Raw genomic sequence first — 19,817 nt, 5'->3', positions numbered from 1 at the left:
CCGGGGTCCATTGACCAAACATAAAACTCTTTATGCGATACATGATGGCTTCAGAAAGTAGCATATAGTCAATCACACTATCCCCATTATGTCTTCTACATGTAAATCCATTGGTTCCACTCCACAAAGATACACCATTGGCAATGAGCATACCCGTGCTATTACACATGTGTAAAAGTAACTTTCCATAGTGATCCGGCTCTTTCTCATCCATTGAAGTACGATCATACAAGTGAAATTCCTCCAACTCCCTTGAAATGTATGGCATATCAAATTGTTGAGTATCATGTTGCAATGTTTTTGTGCGAGCATTCATATCCCCAAATACAATAACATCACCTTCACCTTTGAAATAAGCAATGTCCTCTTCCAAATCAGAAAATGGTTGATCTCTATCCATGCAAGCATAAAAGGGAGAATCATGATGAGGAATGTAGCAACCAGCTACAAAAATGGGTGCTCGTTTTGGTGTCATAATTTTCAGCCATACATAACGTTTGTACTTGTCATCTTTCACAATTGATACAAAATCTTCCAATCCTTTCTTAACCATACATGCTAACCCTCCTTGTCCTCTTCGTTGCTTGAGATTCTTTGACCACATCAATGAATGTACATTGTAATCCTCCAAGCCGTTAATCCTTTGTGTATCATGCTCCCAAGTTTCAACAAGAAGTACAACATCGGCTTTGCTTGTTAGTTCATCAATGCCAACCCCCGCATTCCATGGGTATCCATTACAATTCCAAAAGCATATTTTCAATTGTAACTCGGTCTCATAGGTCACGCATCCCTATTTGCTTGAGAGACTTGCCTCCTCCTTGGGCACATTTTCTTCATGAGAGATTTCCTTGTTTTTGTTATTCTTTTCCTCATATGCCTTGCGACGCATATTTTGTTGCTTAATAGTGCGATCTTCACATACAAAACATTTTGTATTCCTCAAATAGATCCAACTATTATCAAGGATAATCTTTCGCTTGGTCTCATCCGGCATGTTGCATACAATTGGCCGTTCTCCCGAGCGAGGAGCTCCTTGCTTCCCCACTCTATGTGCTCCATAGACCATAACTCCGGACATGCCAAAGTGGGTTTTGAAGAAATCTTCAATAACAATGGCAAGAGAAGGAGGTGTCTCTAATCTCTAACTTCTCTTCGGGAATTCCACGAATAACAATGTTCTTGGAACGTCGCTCCCGTTCTTTCAACTCCTCCACATCTACATTCTTAACATTCTTTGTTTGAACCATAGCTTGCATGAGTGAGGAATTAGAAACCACATTGCTACCACATACATCAGCCCAAGACTTGTTTGTGCATACATTTTTCATGTCGCATACATCCCGGCTCATAGTGTCAAATTTCTCCTCTTTCAATACATGGTCATGCTCTACTTTGCTCATCCGCTCCTTCAAAGCATTCAAGTCCACAAGAGAGCGTTTACATTCCTTGACTTCCTCTTCAAGTTGCATCAAACGTGTTGTTTGCATCTCAAGTGTCCTCTTGAGATTCTCATTCTCAACCACAAGTACCCTTAGTGTGCCATTCTCCATTGCAAGTGCTCGTAAGTCTTCGCCTTGTTTGTTTACGGTCTCTTGCAATGATACCAAGTACGCCATGATCATGGTTTCCGATGTCGTTGGTTGGGTGGTTGTGTTGCTATCTCCACACTTACGAGATTTTGGATCATTTTCCACAATGGTTGTGGACCTTGTTGAAGAAGAAGAACCCTTGCGAGTGCCGGAAGACATTGTATGTAAAATAGGAGATGAGAATCAATTTTGTTGAACCTGTTCACTTAGGAAATTCTGCTACAGAAACGCCTTCCATAACTCTGAAAATTTCTGTCTTTACATCAATGCGTAGAGGACTTCGTGCTCTTCGATTGAGGCTATAGATCACCCAAATCGGAGTTCGGATGAAGAAGTTATGATCAAAAGAGTGGACTGCTGTCTACTAAGTCAAAAAACGGCTGCACTGAGAGAGAGAGAGAGAGAGAGAGAGAGAGAGAGAGAGAGAGAGAGAGAGAGAGAGAGAGAGAGAGAGAGCACAATATACGTAGTTCACCCAATGTGGGCTACGTCCACGAGAAAGCAGTCACTCAATAGCTTTAGTACTTCAAACTAAAAGTAAGTTACAAAGGGATTATACCTTTAATGGAACTCCCACCTTGCTTCGCTCTCACCACCTCACACACACCTTGTTTTATCAACTTCACAGTGCATTTTGTGTGTAGAAGAGGCCTCCTTTTATAGACCAAAAGGGTTGCCCTCTCTCATGAGAGTCAACTGTGTGTAGCCGCCCTTGTGTAGACAAGTACGAGCTGAATTCTCCCATGTGCCTAGGTGTGGCCGCCTTGAGAAGACATTACAACCTTGAAATCCACCACCGGCCATTGAATTCGGCCACCATACAAAGACTTTCGCCCATTGGCCACCGGCCACCGGCCATTGACTACCGGCCAACAGATCAACCCACCCTGTTTCGACCACTTTTCGACCGCCATCCGGCCATAATATTCTAGTGAAAAGGGTGAATTTTTTGTTTTTCACAAGTGATTTTTCTTACGCACGATGGTTTCTCCTCATAATGGGGGCCTTACACATGTGTGTTTTTGAGACTAAAACTTACAAGGGGTAAATCAAGCTCCATACTTAACAAAGCAAGTGTCATTTAAGATAGCATTCCATTATTGGTAGTGTGCTTAGAGTTTTTTTGATGTAGTGTCTTTGTTGGCCTTTTGGCCTTCAATTTGACAAATGGTGTATGTGTAAATGGTGTGATGTTTTAATGATTTGAGGTCTACTTTTGGAACAATACCTCTAAATCTTTCTTTGTAAATTAATGACTCTGTGTGATGTTTTTATGGTGGATGCCTATATATAGTCAACATTTTGGGTTTGGGGGAGAGAGAGAGAGAGAGAGAGAGAGATACGGTTAGCTAACTATGTAATTACCATATATGTCTTGGTAAAGCCCAAAAATCATGATATGCTATATGCCCATGGTCTTTAGGTCATCATGTGATGGGTTTTGTTGAATTTTACTTTAAAAAATAGAGACGATATCCCTTGAGCAAATGTTTGCCTTTTTTTCAAAACTTTTGATCATAACTTGAACTTTGAAGCTTTTGTGTTTCTCCTTGACATGGGTACAACGAGAAACCATTTTGATTCATAGTGTTAGGTGAGCCCAAAATATAGAGTTTTTTTTTTTGGCTCCAACTAACCTTACATTTTTCTAGATATAATAGGCAAACCCCATTGTTCCCCCACACTCCCTAGATCAGTTTTATGTATTTTGGACAAGAAAGACTAAAAGTCCTTTTCTAGAAGTTGTCCCATTGTTTGTATCTTTTCATCTCCCACTAAATCAATAGTGTCTATTAGAATTTTGTTGATCCAAAACCCCATAGATATCCTAAATATACTAGTGCACTCCTTCTACTGTAACAATCCATGATGAAACCACTTAGACCCTTCCTATAGTTCCAAACTAAAGAGACCTTCAAAAGTTGTAGTAATCTTTTGATGTGGTGGCTATGGCTTGCCTTGAATTCTTGGAGTCATCTAGCTGTGCCTTTTAAAAGCTTATTAAGCTATAGAAATGATTACTGTAAGGTGTTTTTAGCCTCTCTAGTATGGATATATCCCTAACGCTTACACTAGATAACACGACTTCCTATGTCGTGTATTGCTTAGCTTCTTCCTCCTCAAGATTTGTTTGTGTATTCGAATAATCCAAAATTCAACGTCCCTTGATGAAAATTCTCATCAAGACAAATCAATATGATATATTCTTACAATATTTTTCATGTGATGGCTTTTTTTTTTAATGCATAATATTGAAACAAGACTGATTTGCATGAAGCTACTGGATTGAGTGGTTTTAATTATTTTGGGTTTTTGTATGTGTTGCTAAAGTTGCATGTTTAATTTCAACCTATCAAATCCCTAATTGGTTGCGAATTATACTCACATTTTATCTAATATACCTCTATAATTTAAATTGAGAGAGTGCTTAGACAAAACAAGAGAAAACCTCTTCAATGAGAAAACATCCAGGACTAGACCAACAAAATCAAATTGACTCAAAAAATACATCTTCAAACAACAAAATTTTTTGCCATTTGAATGGTTTTCACTAGTAGGTGTCCCCAATTCATTTAAATTGAAATTTATGGGAAAATGAATGACAAAAGGTTAGATTTTGAGGACTTAGATCTTGTATGAAAAATGAATGGACTTAACGACATGAAAAGTCAAGTGTGTGAAAGAGATGAAATGAGGAGAAAGAAAACAAGAACCCATTAGTACAAAAGATAAAATGTATCCACAAGGCAAAGCTAAGTACAAACGTGCACTCTCCATACATGGATAGAAAAGCACCAAACATAGAAATAGATATGCAAATGTATATGATGTGCTCTAGCATACCCCTCTCTTTTTTCCAACAAACAATCTGTATTTCACACTTTGAAAATTCAAGGGGATGCTAAAAAAATGATGACCTAAATTACGAAGTGCATGTATGTGGTGTGTGTGCCGGGGGGGGGGAGAGAGAGAGAGAGAAGAGAGAGAACATACGGTGTGGGGTGGAGCAGAGTAGAAAGAAGCAACACTCACTCCTTATTCTTCTATATATAAAGAATAAGTGATAGAGTCAGTGGACGGCCGGACATTGGACGTTCGATCTCGAGCAAAGGCATGATGCTTTTACCTTAACAACCTCCCACGTAAAATCGAATGTGTCAAAAAGTGGATGCTACTAACTAAACTACTAGAGTGTACAAGAAACTAGGTGAGACACTCACACCCTATGCCCACTTGCTCGCTCTCTCGATCTACATGCAACTATATCGGCTCTAGTGATAGGCGAGCGTGCGTATCCATATTCAAGCATGTATGTAAATCTCGCAGACAACTCTGTATGGTCTACAAAGCTCCACAATGCGTCATGCTAGTGTCAATCACCGTACGACTGATGATCCATGCTACAAATGCTCCCACTTTAGGTGTTAAGTCGAGCCTCGACACTAGTAAGTCGTACATGAGATACCCAAATGTTGACGAAATTTATGCAAACTTGGCTATCCTAGTCTCCTCTGTGCCATGTGCAATCCTTGCACCATCATGACTAGAGACAAATGGATATGACGAATCAGGGGTGCTCAACATTACGACCCTCCATGCATCCATCATACCATGCTTTAATTGTCCTGGCATAACCATGTCAATATTTAGCATACGTATATCAAAGAACTCCATAATTTCTCTCTTTGCATGTGTCTCTAGGGAGGAGATCCGCTCTACCTCTGTCTGCACAGTCTCAGGCAATACTTGATGTGACACATTAGAGCATTGTCGCTTTATCCCTGTCTCTACAGAGTCTGCTGACATGTGCTGCACAGTTAAATGCTCTGTCTTCTCAACATATTGGAGCTCACTAACGAAGGAAACACATTTCATCTCTCGCTCATCGCATGCCAGCAACAAAATCAAGACCACGTCGTCTCGTACCTGTGATACATGCATAGGATATACCAAGCTACTGTGGGGTCCTTTGGCAATGACTAATGATCCGCAATGCATATGGAAAGACTGCTCTCTAAGCAATATTTGACAACCACAATCTACTAAACATCTCACTGAGATCAAGCTCTATCTCAATTGAGGAACATAACACACATGTCTCAATGTATAGGATGCACCACTACGTAATGATAGACAAACATCTCCTGCACTTGAAATGTCAAACGTTGAACCATCGACCAAGTGCACACAATCAAAACTCCCGGTAGAGAATGTGATGAACCACTCACGATGTGGTGACATGAAAAACTACATCTTCATCTAACCACCAACGAAAAGAAGTGTCACCTCTAGAAAACATGTAAGCAAGAGGAATGCTAAAGGTAGAGGTGACATCACAATTACTAGTATATGAAGCCACTACTCTAGCATGTGTCAAAACCTCATGTGCATCACGCATACATCTTCGCTACTGCCTCATATGTCTGAAACAACAATGCCTAATGTGCCTTGTGTGACCACAATGCAAATATTGCATATACGAGACGACCGTCTCTCATGAGTCATCATTGTCGACTCTAGATTGTCACACATATCTACACTATGGATGCAAAGAAACCAAATTATCGCGAAAAATCTTGGGAGACAACTGATACAATCTCCAATGTAAACTGAGCAAAAACTCAAGCAAAAATCTCAATCATAAACCGTACCAAACTAGAAACAAAGTGCGTGATCACTCGATCACTACACGATCATGAAACTATGATCAATTACATCAAAATCGATGCTCACATATGCATAAAATAGCTTCACAATCTGCTAACTGCAAGCATACAATCTGGGACAAATACCTCAACCGAACGTAAAGCGTATTACCATATACGCAAGTAGGGGGCAAACATGCTCAAAACATATCCCACAAGATAATCTGCAAAAAACCTGTGATTTGCACAAGCATATGTAACTTCTATGAGAGTGAATGCAAGAACACAAACGCGTCCAAATTGACAAAACATGTCAACATTGGGAGTCAATTTTTGAAGATTAAACCATCGAATAGTAAATTGTAGATATGCTCAAAACATGACAAGAATCTTAGAAAAATTTGACAAAGTCTTCTCTTGAAAATTGAGTAAAAACTCAAAAAATATCACCAAAACTACATGAAAACGGACACTCAATGGCTCAATAAACAGATCCAAAGATGGTATATATAAAACTTCCAAAACCTTGACAAACAACTTACTATTGAACGAGTAACTATGGACGACTACACGTGTCCAAAAATCTTGTAAATCTGTGAATCTACTACTTGTGAACTATACCTAACTCAAGCTATATCCGCATATACATACATAGCATAATCGCACAAAATCATGCTCTCTAAAGTGACCCACATAGTCATACATGAGCACAACATCTGTACCGCATAATCCACACTATAAAAGTACAAACTGAGTAGAAAATCTCCACCAAAAGTAATCCTTCGTCAAAAGTCCAACACTCTCCACTTGTGTTTTTGATGTTAAAGACTTCGCCTTCGAGCAAGTGAGTGTCCGATAAACTATGTCTCTCAAGAGACCGCTTAGATGGTGTAAATGCCTCCGTGCTTTCTTGCCCAAATCTACCAAAAAATCTCAAACCACAAGCTCTGCACAACTTGAAATTGCATCTTCAACTCGAAATTTATATGCTCAACTTTGAGCACCTGTCGTGCTTCCAAAAGTGCATCAATAAACAAATCCGTAAAGAATTTACAAAAAGTCTCTTCTGCAAAGTTATAGACCACGTCGTAACGAAGACTCTTAAATAAAATTTCAAATCTGAATTCTACGAGGAGAAAAATGAATATGAAAACAATACTATTGCGCACATAATTTTAGAATAGCACTTTCACCTACACACTATCTTTTGCCCTGTCTTTTGATCTTCCACAGGAGCATACATCACTCTCACCTGAGCTCTCAAGCTCCCATTACATTCTCACAAAGTTTTTAAGCTTTCTTGATCCCTCTACTCGCAAGATTGAGCGAACTATCGCTTCGAAGTGGCCCTGCTCCTTCAATCGCCATGCGCTCTGATACCAATTGAGGTGCACGTATGCGGTGTGTATACGAGAGAGAGAGAGAGAGAGAGAGAGAGAGAGAGAGAGAGAAGCAACACTCTCTCCTTATTCTTCTATGTATAAAGAATAAGTGAGTAAATTAGTAGTCAATGGACGACCAGACATCGAAAGGCCCACCTTGAGCAAAAGCACAATGCCTTTACCCCAACAAATTAAAACCAACAGATTCATAGAAAACAAAAGCTAACCAAAGACAAAAAGCCATGAGTAGTTAATGAAAAACCTCACATGAGCTAATCTAGTGAAACGCGTTTGGTGAAAGCTTGGTGTTACTACCCACCTCCCCCCACCCTCTCCCAATTTCTTTCTCTCTCTTCCTCCCTTTTTATCGCTCGCTATGATTTCTTTTGAAATAGTTTTGACTCAAAAAATACATCTTCAATGAGTATCAAACAACAAAATTCTTTGCCATTTTAATGGTTTTCACTTGTAGGTGTCCCCAATTCATTGAAATTGAAGATCTCTCAAAAAATGAATGACAAAAGGTTAAATTTTGAGGAGTTACATCTTGTATGAAAAATGGATGGACTTAAAGGATATAAAAAGTCAATTGTGTGAAAGAGATCAAATGAGGAGAAAGAAAACAAGATTCCATTAGTACAAAAGATAAAATGGATCCACAAGGCAAAGCTAAGTACAAACGTGCACTCTGCATACATGGATAGAAAAGCACCAAACATAAAAATAGACATGCGGATGTATATGATGTACTCTAGTATACCCCTCTTTTTTCCAACAAACAATGCTATATTTCACACTTTGAAAATTCAAGGAAATGCTAAAAAAAATGATGTCCTAAATTATGAAGTGCACGTATGTGGTGTGTGTGTGTGTGTGTGTGTGAGAGAGAGAGAGAGAGAGAGCACGATGTGGGGTGGAGCAGAGTAGAAAGAAGCAACACTCACTCCTTATTCTTCTATGTATAAAGAATAAGCGAATAGAGTTAGTGGACGGCCGTGTTAAGTATGGAGCCTGATTTACCTTTATAATTTTCTGTGGTAAAAGCGCACATTTGCAAGGCCCCCATTATGAGGAGAAGCCATCGTGCGTGAAGAAAAATCACTCGCCGAAAACCAAAATTTTCACGCGGCCAAAAATCAGGGGCTACTTTAGGGGCCTCGGGGGCGGAAGCCCTCGAGACTTTTTTTCCCCTCGCTGGAATATTATGCCCGGACGGCGGCCGGAAAGTGGTCGGAAAACAACCAGTTGGTAGTCAATGGCCGGTGCCCGATGGTCGGAAGTCAATGACCGGTGGCCGGTGGCCGAATCCAAAAACGGACTTGTCTTCTCAAGGGTGGTCACACATGGACGGATTGAAGGGTCCGATTTGGACTTATCTACACAAGGACGGCTACACATGCCTGTCTCTCATGAGAGAGGACAGCCCTTTTGACCTATAAACGGAGGCCATTTCTACACACATTTTATAGTGTGAAGTTGATGCAACAAGGTGAGAGTGAGGTGGTGAGAGTGAAGCAAGACGGGAGCTCCATTAAGGGTATAATCCCTTTGTAAACTACTTCTTGTTTTGAAGTACTAAAGCCATTGAGTGGTTACTTTCCCGTGGACGTAACCCACATTGGGTGAACCACGTATATCGTGTACTCTCTCTCTCTCTCTCTCTCTCTCTCTACTCTATAATCTCGTGTATGTAAATCTATCTCTCTCCATTAAGTAATCTACTCAATTATCTATTAAGCTACGTCTTATTTCCTAATAGGCCGGACATTGGACGCTCGACCTCGAGCAAAGGCATGATACTTTTACCCTAACAACCTCCCACGTAAAAACGAATGTGCCAAAAAGTGGATGCTACTAACTAAACTACTAGTGTGTACAAGAAATTAGGTGAGAAACTCTCACACCCTATGCCCACTATCTCGCTCTCTCCATCTACATGCAACCGTATCAGCTCTAGTGAGATCGCGCGTGCATATCCATGCTTAAGCATGTATATAAATCCCGTAGACAACTTTGTATGGTCTACAAAGCTCCACAATGCGTCATGCTAGCGTCAATCACCGTACGACTAATGATCCATGCTACAAATGCTTCCACTATAGGTGTTAAGTCGGTCCTCGACACTAGTAAGTTGTACATAAGACGTCGAAATGCTGAGGAGTCTACGCAAACTTGGATATCCTAGCCTCCTCTGCGCTATGTACAATCCTTGCACCATCAGGACTAGAGACAAATGGATATGACGAATCAGGGGTGCTCAAACTGCGACCTTCTATGCATCCATCATACCATGCTTTAACTGTCCTGACATAACCATGTCAACATTTAGCATACGTATATCAAGAACTCCATAATTTCTCTCTTTACATGTGTCTACAGGGAGGAGAGCCTCTCTACCTTTGTTTGCACAGACTCAGCAATACCTGATGTGATACATTAGAGCACTCTCGCTACAAAGTTTGCTGACATGTCCTACACAATTAAATGCTTTGTCTTTTGAACATATTGAAGCTCACTAACAAAGGAAACATGTTTCGTCTCTCGCTCATCAGCAACAAAATCGAGACCATGCCGTCTCGTACCTGTGATACATGCATAGGGTATACCAAGCCACTGTGGGATCCTTTGGCAATCACTAATGATTCGCAATGCACCTAGAAAGTCTGTTCTCTAAGCAGTATCTGACACCCACAATCTACTAAACATCTCACTGAAATCAAGCTTTATGTTAGTTGAGGAACATAACACACATGTCTCGATATATACGATGCACCACTGGGTAATGACAGACAAACATCTCCTGCACCTGCAATGTCAAACGCCGAACCATCGACCAAGTGCACACAATCAAAACTCTCACTAGAGAATGTGATGTACCACTCACGATGTGGTGTGACCTGAAAAACTACATTTTCATCTTACAACCAACAAGAAGAAGTGTCACCTCAAGACCTCATGTGCATCATACATACATCTTCGCTACTGTCTCATGTCTGAAACAACGATGCCTACTGTGCCTATTGTGACCACATGTCAACATTGCATATATCAACAACTACGAGACGACCGTCTCTCACGAGTCATCATTGTCGACTCTAGAGTGTTACACATATCTACAATATGGATGCAAAGGAACCAAATTATCGCGAAAAATCATGGGAGACAACTAACAATCTCAACTGCAACCTGAGCAAAAACTCAAGCAAAAATCTCAATCATAAACCGTACCAAACTAGAAACAAATTGGATGATCACCCGATCATGAAACTATGATCAATCACATCAAAACCGGTGGTCTCATATACATAAAATAGCTCCGCAATCTGCTAATTGTTGCAGGCATATAATCTGGGACAAATACCTCAACTGAATGTAAAGCGTATTACCATATATGCAAGTAGGGGACAAACATGCTCAAAACATATACCACAAAATAATTGCTTGCAAAAATCTGCAGAAAATTTGTAAAACAAGTGATTTGCACAAGCATATATAACTCTCACTTCTACAAGAGTGAATGGAAGAACACGAAACGCTTCCAAATCAACAAAACATGTCTAACATTAGGAGTCAAATTTTGAATACTAAACCGTCGAATAGTAAATTGTAGATATGCTTAAAACATGACAAGAATCTGCTAAAAACTCCGCCTTCGAGCATGTGTATCCCTGATAAACTACATTTCTCAAGAGACAACTTCGATGCTGTGTAAATGTCTCCGTGCTTCCTTGCTCAAATCTACCAAAATCCCTTAAACCACACCCATGGAAATGGTGCGGACTCGTGGATAAAATTTTCAAATTTACATTCTACAAGGAGAAAAATGAATCTGAAAACAATGCTATTGCGCACATAATTTTATACTAGCACTTTTACTTAACACACTATCTTTTGATCTTCCACAAGAGCATACATCACTCTCATCACTCTCAACTGAGCTCTCAAGCTCCCATTGCGTTCTCACAAAGTTTCTAAGCTTTCTTGATCTCTCCACCGTCAAGAGTGAGCGAACTATCGCTTCGAAGTGGCCTTGCTCCCCCAATCGCCACGCGCTCTGATACCAATTGAATTGCACGTATGCGGTGTGTGCACAGAGAGAGAGAGAGAGAGAGAGAGAGAGAGAGAGAGAGAGAGAGAGAGAGAGAAGCAACACTCCCTCCTTATTCTTCTGTGTATAAAGATTAAGTGAGTAAGTAGAGTCAATGGACGTCGAGACATCGGAAGTCCCACTTTGAGCAAAAGCACGATGCCTTTCCCCAACAGATTAAAACCAAAAGATTGATAGAAAACAAAAACTAACCAAGGCAAAAAGCCATAAGTATTTAGTGAAAAACCTCACTTGAAGTGCTAATGCTAGAAAATGTACAAGAGCGGAGTTGGTGTCCAATATTTTGTGCAACCATGGCACAAAATGTACAAGAGAAGTTGGTGTTTCAATCAGCATCATGGATGTTATTGCCCTTCCTATTTCTCTTCCCTAAGATTTCAAGGTTTTTTCTATTGCCAATATAGCATAGCTTGTGGCCTGGCCTTTTCTGATGTAATAAGTTCCTTCCAGCTATCTATTATATGATGGGTTCCAAGTCACTTTTCTTGTGAGATTGTATGTGCACGCGCGCGCGCGCGCGTGTGTGTGTGTGAGAGAGAGAGAGAGAGAGATGAAAATGAAATGTTGTATTAACGTCAAACACTACTACGATTGTAAAAGGTGGATATTAAGAGCCTAAGTGGTACATATACAAAAGGTGGGTGTGTATCTCAAAGAGCAGATACAAAATGGTGAATGTGTGTATATCACAATCTGGAGATGGCTCGCATCGACCGGTGCGAGAGAGAGAGAGAGAGAGAGAGAGAGAGAGAGAGAGAGAGCATACCGGAGCTTTTAGCATTATAGAGCACTCCCAAGAGACCTCAACAAAGATCTATCCAACAAGTGTCGAACTCAAGACCTCTTATTCAAGAGGGGATTGGGATAAGCAATCTACCACACTTCCGTGATAGAAAAGTTATTCCTATTTCCTCTTCTTAATTACACACACACACACCCATATGAGAGAGAGAGAGAGAGAGAGAGCTCTGTTTTTGAGCTTCACAACCAACAGCACTTGCACATGCATTGAATTACATTGCCTGAATCCAAACAAAATGGATATATATTTACACAAGGTTGCTTTTTCATATGCATAAAAGCAACCCTAAACAGAGTTGCACATACAACACCATAGCATTTCACTCATTTCAGATAAAAGCTCTGCTTTGCAAGGAACAAAGGCTGATCCATTTCGCTCGCTGTCTACACCATCTAGAGTTTCAGCGCAACTCTCCAACAGGGGCTTCACTGAGCCAAAGAAAGTGTATGAAGTCGTATAATTTTGCGGTTACACTAACCTGACAAGACATCATCAAAATGAAAAAAGCCCACTTATTACTCCTTGGAAACCAGGAAAACCCACACACATGTGCAATAAATCCGCACGCAATGAAGGCACCCACGCACATCCATAAATCTTGTGTTTCAGCACTTTTAACCACAGGCACAATACAGCAACCATGCCATTGCTGTTTCTTGAGTCCTCACTGAACTAGAGAAAGAAAAATGTCCATGTGAGACCCAACCAACCTTGTAAGGCGTCGGATTCAAACTGCGAAGATGATCGGGACGCATTGCTTCTAATTGTTCTTTGCATCTTGCCTTTGCCTCTGCCAAGGAGGGTAGCGGTTCTCGTGGAACACCTGAGAGACAAACTCTTTTAAACCCTTGCCCATACAATTTGTTTCAGTACCTTTAAGTCGAAAAGTATTTTACCTGAATTTCCCGCCCAAAAGCACTTGTACAGCTTCTCAACCCGTTGAGGTACTACATGAGCTCTTCTGGACTCACTAAAAGGATGCCTACATAGAAGCCTTTCTTCAGCCTGTAAATACAACATTCTCTCTCTCTCATAGGTCATCTTGGGCTTTTGAAGACGTTAATATAACATATCATTTCATCATCTCTCTCTCTCTCTCTCTCTCTCTCTCTCTCTCTCTCTCTCTCTCTCTCTCTGTCAGGCTATTGACCATGGAGGAGATTGCTGAGATCCGCCAACGACCGATGCTGGATCTTTTGTGATTTGGGATTTAGTTATCCCACCTAGCTGTTTCGGATCCCATAGCATTTTATTCTATCATTTTATTTTATTTTGTCAGTTTCATTACTCTTGACTTTATATCAGATCCACCACATTGTAACTTTCTGGTCTCATAGGTCATTCTGGCCTTTTGAAGACGTTAATATAACATTTCATTTCATTTCATTTCTCTCTCTCTCTCTCTCTCTCTCTCTCTCTCTCTCTCTCTCTCTCTCTATTGCCCCCAACTACAAAACCATGTTCTTCGCTGAGAGAGGAAACCGTACTCACACTTACATGCTTGAGCCTATTCCCTTGTCCGCGATACGCACTATCGCAGCAATTCGGCTTAGCTCCCATTTCCTTCGATGCGAGATAGGGCGTTGGGGCAATGGAGAAGAGTCAAATCGATTGTGCACATTATGCTCACTGCAAGTTCGAGAGTCTGAGTACCACACACTACTAGAGTGCTCAGCTTTTGATCACATCTGAACTTGCTTCTCTCACATTTTCAGCCATAACTTAGACCTACACACTTTCCTCTCCCAGCCAAAGTGTGGGCTCTCCATTGCGACTCTCATCACTACAATTTTGGAGCATCGAGAGTCACTCATCAGCCATACACATACTACATCACATGTAACTTTGGTCCCATAGGTCATATTTGACCTCCGAGGACGATAATAAAATCTATCTATATATCTATCTATCTCTCTCTCTCTTGCGCGCGCGCACAGCAAGGGGCCTCTCTCTCTGCACGCGAACTGAAGGCTGAAGGCATGAGCTGTTGCTGATGGCGTTGGGGGCTGCTATCCAACAAGGTCACGACATATCCAGCAGGTTGAGAGCAGCATATCTAGCAGATTGCGAGCAGGCCCATCACGTAATTTGCAAGCAGCTTTAACGTTCTCGAGGCAACGCAGGTTATTTGCAAGCAAGGGGGCACCTTGATGAATTAACATAGACCAATGGAAGGCCTTCGGGCAAAAAAATTAGAAATTAAACGCAACCGGGCACAAGCAGTAGCGCAACTTGCTGTAGCGCAACACAGCAAGTTGAAAACAGAATGTGAGTGTAACTCTCTCTCTCTCTCTCTCTCTCAGTAGTAGTAGTATTTTGTTCCACTTCTAGTTCTTTTCTAGTTCTTTTGTACCCAGACATGGTATTAGATTCACTATTTTGTAACTGATTGGTCTCATAGGTCATTTTGGCCTTTTGAAGACGTTAATATAACATTTCATAATATAACATTTCATTTCATTTCATTTCTCTCTCTCTCTCTCTCTCTCTCTCTCTCTCTCTCTCTCTCAGGTCGCCGGGTACTTAGGTAGCCCCAACGCGGGCAGGTTGCAGGCACAGCCCAGCGGGGTATCGTGCAGGCCGTGAGCCATCCCTCAAAGGAGGCCGCGAGCAGCAGACAATTCAGCAGGTTACAGGACAGCAGGGCTTCGTCCCCCGTATTACTTGGCACAGGCTTTTAGTGGCGCCCACAGTGGGCTGTGGCATAGAACCCTCGTATTGGGGAACAGGTGGAAGCTTCATTGCATTCAGCAGAGCTCGAGCGGGTGGAGGTTTTGGAGAGCTGTGGAAGAGCAGGTTGCAGGCAGACCGAGGGGTGCCTATTTGCATATTGTCTCCTTGAATCTATCGCCCATAAGGGGCTGTGTTGTGGATGCCGCCTGGTCTCAACTGAGCCAGCGCTGGCTTTGGTTTCTTGGATTCCAAATGTATGCAGCAGGTTTTCTGATCCGGGTTGACACTACCCGAGGTATGTATGTTGTTGAGGGGGTCACAAGCTAAAGGCTCCCAAATATATCTCCTTTTGGTTGCACAGTCATACCCGCCAACAGGTGTCTGGATAAGGCCACCTTGTCTCAACCGAGCCAGAGTGAGCTAGTGCTTCACATTGCTTTTGTTGCCGAATACTGGCCTTGCGGGCTGGACTTGTGCCCTATCTGCCTGGACTCAGCTGAGCCAGAGCGTCGAGCTATACCCGCATCGCCAATGGAGGCCATGAGTGCTTCGCCAGCGGAGGCCATGATCGTTTCGCCAGTATGTAAGCCCCATACGAAGGCAACCTTTGTGCTTACAAACAAGCGGATAACACAAATGGAAAGGAGATGAAAGAATGGAAAGCAGAGACAGAGGGATGGTGGAAAGAGAAGGCTAACCTTCTTCAAATGTTTCTCAATGAAAGCGCGCAATGGAAGGAGAAAGAGGACTTGCACGCAGAGCTACAAGCACTTAAGGCTGATTCACAAGCACTTAGAGAAGAGGTCACAGCCCTCAAGCGAGATAGAGGAATTCCAGCCCTTGGTGATAAAGGAGATCAAGGTCATCAAGGAGCAGGTACGGATGATCACAGAGGAGGAGAAACAGAAGGTAATAAAGACGTCTTCGTGGATGGATGTGATCACGAAGACGCAGAAGAAGGCGGATGAGGCCGAGAAATGGATAGAAGTCGCTAAGAAAGGGAAAAGGAAAGAAACCACATCCGTCCCCACTCCTACAATCATCAACATGACTCTAGAAGAAGAGCAACGAAAAAAACTAGAGCCTTGCATATAAGAGTAACCGGTCTAACTTCTCCGCATGATGGGTAGCGATGCTACTCATACAAAGGCATGGAGGGTAGGGAAGAAGACACAAGGCAATGGGGAGACTTCAAAAGGGAGAGCTTTAATCATCCGTTTCCCATCCATGGAGGCAAAGAAGGACTTCTTGAAGAAGCGCCCTACACTAAAGAAAACGGGCATATTCCTTGGAGATGACCTCATTGTCAGACAGCTTGCGCATATGAGAGAGGTAATGCCAGAGATTCAAGCGGCAAGGGAGACGGGAAAGACGGCCTTCTACAGAGATGGCCGGGTAGTGATTGTAGAGCGGCACTCCACATGACAATGTGAGACCTATGGGACCACACTCAAAGTTGCCACCTGAAATTGTAATGGATCTATGCGCCTTGATGTGGGTGCTTTTGAGGATAGTTTTACGGGAAGAGACATCGTCTTCTACTCTGAGACACATCAGGCCCCGGGGCAATCTATGCCTCACATTAGTGGATATAGATGGGAGACACCCTATAGACAGAAGACACGATCACAGCACAGAGGGCGAGGCTCAGAAGGAGTGGCAGTGTTATTCAGGGAGGAGTTGTAGCCATTGATACATATAGCCCGCATGGATGAGCAAGCTAGGTACATGTGGGTGAGATTGAGAGCAAAGACAGGCAGATATCTTTACATTGCTATTTGCTACTTCCCCCGAGTACGTCAGTTTATGCACCACCCAAAGGACAGTCCCCCTTCTCTATTTTGGATGATGACATATGGGAGTTCTCTAGAGATGGTGACATCATCATTCTAGGGGATTTCAATGCTAGGATTGCCCATCATCAAACAGTATTTTATGATACTTCAGAGGAGATGCTAAGAGAGTTGGATGTTGCAGAGACGGGCCTATCCAGACTATCACAAGATGGAGAACACACTGAGTATGGACGACACTTGATAGACATGGGGACTGCACATGGATTGGCCATCTTGAATGGCCTACAGAGATTTCCCGCTGCGGGGGGTTTTACATGCTTTCCACACAGACATGGAGCCAGCACAGTGGATTATGTCATGGCACAGTCGAGCCTCATCTGTAGTATCCAAGATCTCACGATTGGACACAGACCTGTTGGTGTTGCAGTGGACCATGCTCTTGTGTCGTTGACCATCTCTTTTCAGTTTAGTGTAGGACACAGGCTACGGGAAACAGCCCCTACTCACTACACCTTCACACGGGAGACCATCTCTCAGTCTCTGTATACATAGATGGGATCTACAGACGCCTGTGCACAGAGGAGCCAGGCCACCTTTGGAGGAGCTTACTACTATACTGACACAGACACTACATGATGCAGCAACAGAGACATACCCACATACCCAACCTGAGCAGAGACGCCGTTCGGGGAGCATGCCCCAGAAAAGTTGGTATGATGAGGAATGACAGGACACTAGAGCTAGAATTTAGAGGGAGGTGCTTTTGGGGGACATCACTCACAGACAGTCACAGATTGACCTCCGACGCCTAGTGCGGCGGAAGAAGAGGGCATTTTTGGCTCGCCTAGAGCAGGATCTATACCAGCTATTCTTGAGTCAGGACTCACGTGAGGCATGGCGGCTCTTTCATGAGCACTCTCCCCCCCCCGCCATCACTTCTACAGAGGCCTGGGGCCAGTATGCATCATCTCTGTACACATTTCCTGAGCAGCCCCCCCTTCCCGACCCCCCCGATCCATGCCCACACACATGTGCTTTTTTCACCGCTGAGATGGTGAGGAAGGCCATTGACAGGATGAGGACTGGGAGAGCATACGATCATGATGGCTTAGTGGTTGAGCATTTCACGCATGCCAGAGATTTACTAGCAAAGCTTCTAGCAGTTATGTTTAACCGTGCCATGTGTGAGGGCTTGCCTGATACTTGGAGCCTATCTACTATTGTACCTATCTTCAAGTCAGGAGACCCTAAGGAGCCTGGGAACTATCGCACTATCATGATTCGACACACATTGGCACGGTTGTACGCATCTATTCTTGAGCAGCAACTGAGTAGATGGGCAGAGAGGGAGGGGATACACGCAACCGGGCAGGCAGGTTTGAGGAGGGGTTTTTCTACTCTTGACCATATCTTGACACTCAGAGCCATCATTGAGGAGGGCAGATCGCGTGGGAGACGGATCTATTGTAGCTTTGTGGATTTCCGCAAAGCATTTGACACAGTGCCCAGAGCTAGATTGATGCACAGATTACAGCAGATGGGAGTACCCACAGAGCTCATTTGGGGGGTCATGGCATTATACAAGTCACTAGTGGGGCATGTAGGCACCCCAGAGGGTCTATCCACACCAGTTTACTCCACTACTCGGGTGAAGCAAGGCTGTCCGCTCTCTCCTACTCTATTTGGTATGTATGTGGATGAGGTTTCTGACTACATTGAGAGAGATGGTGATAGAGGTGCACAGCTGGCAGGGACATGAACTCCACTATTGTTATATGCTGATGATATTGTGTTGATCTCCGACTCTCCGGAGTGGATGCAACGTCACTTGGATGCTTTGCATAGGTTTGCCCAGGAAAGTGGTTTGTCCGTTAACCTTGGTAAAACCAAGGTCATGGTATTTAATACCACCCCACAATGGATCACGAGGTCAGCGCCTGCATTCACATACGGCCAGGAGAAGGTGGAGTATACAAATGCTTACACTTACCTTGGAGTGGTTTTTAGTGGGCCTGCATTTTCATTGAGGAGGGCAGCAAAGACTAGATTGACCAGAGCCCATGCAGCATTGGGTAGATTGGAAAGGATATGTTCATAGGTTCAGTTTCAGGAGCCTCGGACGAAGCTCTGGCTCTTTGACACTTTGGTGGCTTCTGCATTGCTTTATGGAGCTGAGATTTGGGGACCTTCACTGGATCATCACAGGAGGACAAGCTGCAGTGATGGATGGGGGGACATGGAGAAGCCTCTGGTCTCTATGATCTCGCGGCTCATTAGAACCAAGGCTTCAGTACCACGTGCTATTGTACGAGCAGAGCTAGCTGCCCCCCCACTAGTGGTTGAGGAGCTCACCAAATCTGTCTCCTTCATACACCGCATGTGGGAACTTCCCAGAGACAGATATGCACGCCTTGCACTTGAGTCCTCTCGACAGTTAGCCATGCAAGGAGATACAACATGCTGGTATGGGGAGATGACATCATGGTTTCAGGCGCATGGGTTCAGCATAGACAGATTGCCTCCCTTCCAGTATTCACTGGATGCGCCCTCTCTGACTCTTACACAGTCCGAGATCACCAGGCTCATTCGCCACGACTTGACTCAGCTAGACACCGAGAGGACATGGATACAGCCAGCACAGGAGCTGGGCACGAAGATGGCTTTCTACAAAGAGCATCTCCTCCAGCTTAGGGAGGATGGCTTTGTGATGAGGCCATACATAAGCACCCACTTGTCTCATGGGATACGATGTGCTATTGGCCAGATACGCACATCTTCACACCAGCTGCGGATCGAGACTGGGAGATACAGCGGAGTA

At 43.1% G+C, this 19,817-nt stretch overlaps 1 protein-coding gene across 1 annotated transcript in view; it reads right to left on the bottom strand.

Annotated features, from left to right (window-relative positions):
* Window positions 1–12,527: 12,527 nt before the first annotated feature.
* The window catches only part of LOC147440439 (nicotinate phosphoribosyltransferase 2-like), a 136,105-nt gene continuing 128,815 nt past the window's right edge, over window positions 12,528–19,817 (bottom strand). Inside the window, exons 13-15 of the mRNA XM_086530175.1 lie at window positions 13,427–13,535; window positions 13,241–13,353; window positions 12,528–13,008 (exon numbers count right to left, since the gene is read on the bottom strand). Of these exons, the coding sequence (XP_086386301.1) occupies window positions 12,931–13,008; window positions 13,241–13,353; window positions 13,427–13,535 (300 nt within the window). The 3' untranslated portion in view covers window positions 12,528–12,930. The remainder of the gene's footprint in view (window positions 13,009–13,240; window positions 13,354–13,426; window positions 13,536–19,817) is intronic.

Source organism: Adiantum capillus-veneris, chromosome 15 (genome assembly GCF_014529385.1).
Source record: "Adiantum capillus-veneris isolate H3 chromosome 15, ASM1452938v2, whole genome shotgun sequence".
NCBI classification, from domain to species: Eukaryota; Viridiplantae; Streptophyta; class Polypodiopsida; order Polypodiales; family Pteridaceae; genus Adiantum; species Adiantum capillus-veneris.
This window is presented reverse-complemented; position numbering and strand designations above follow the sequence as displayed.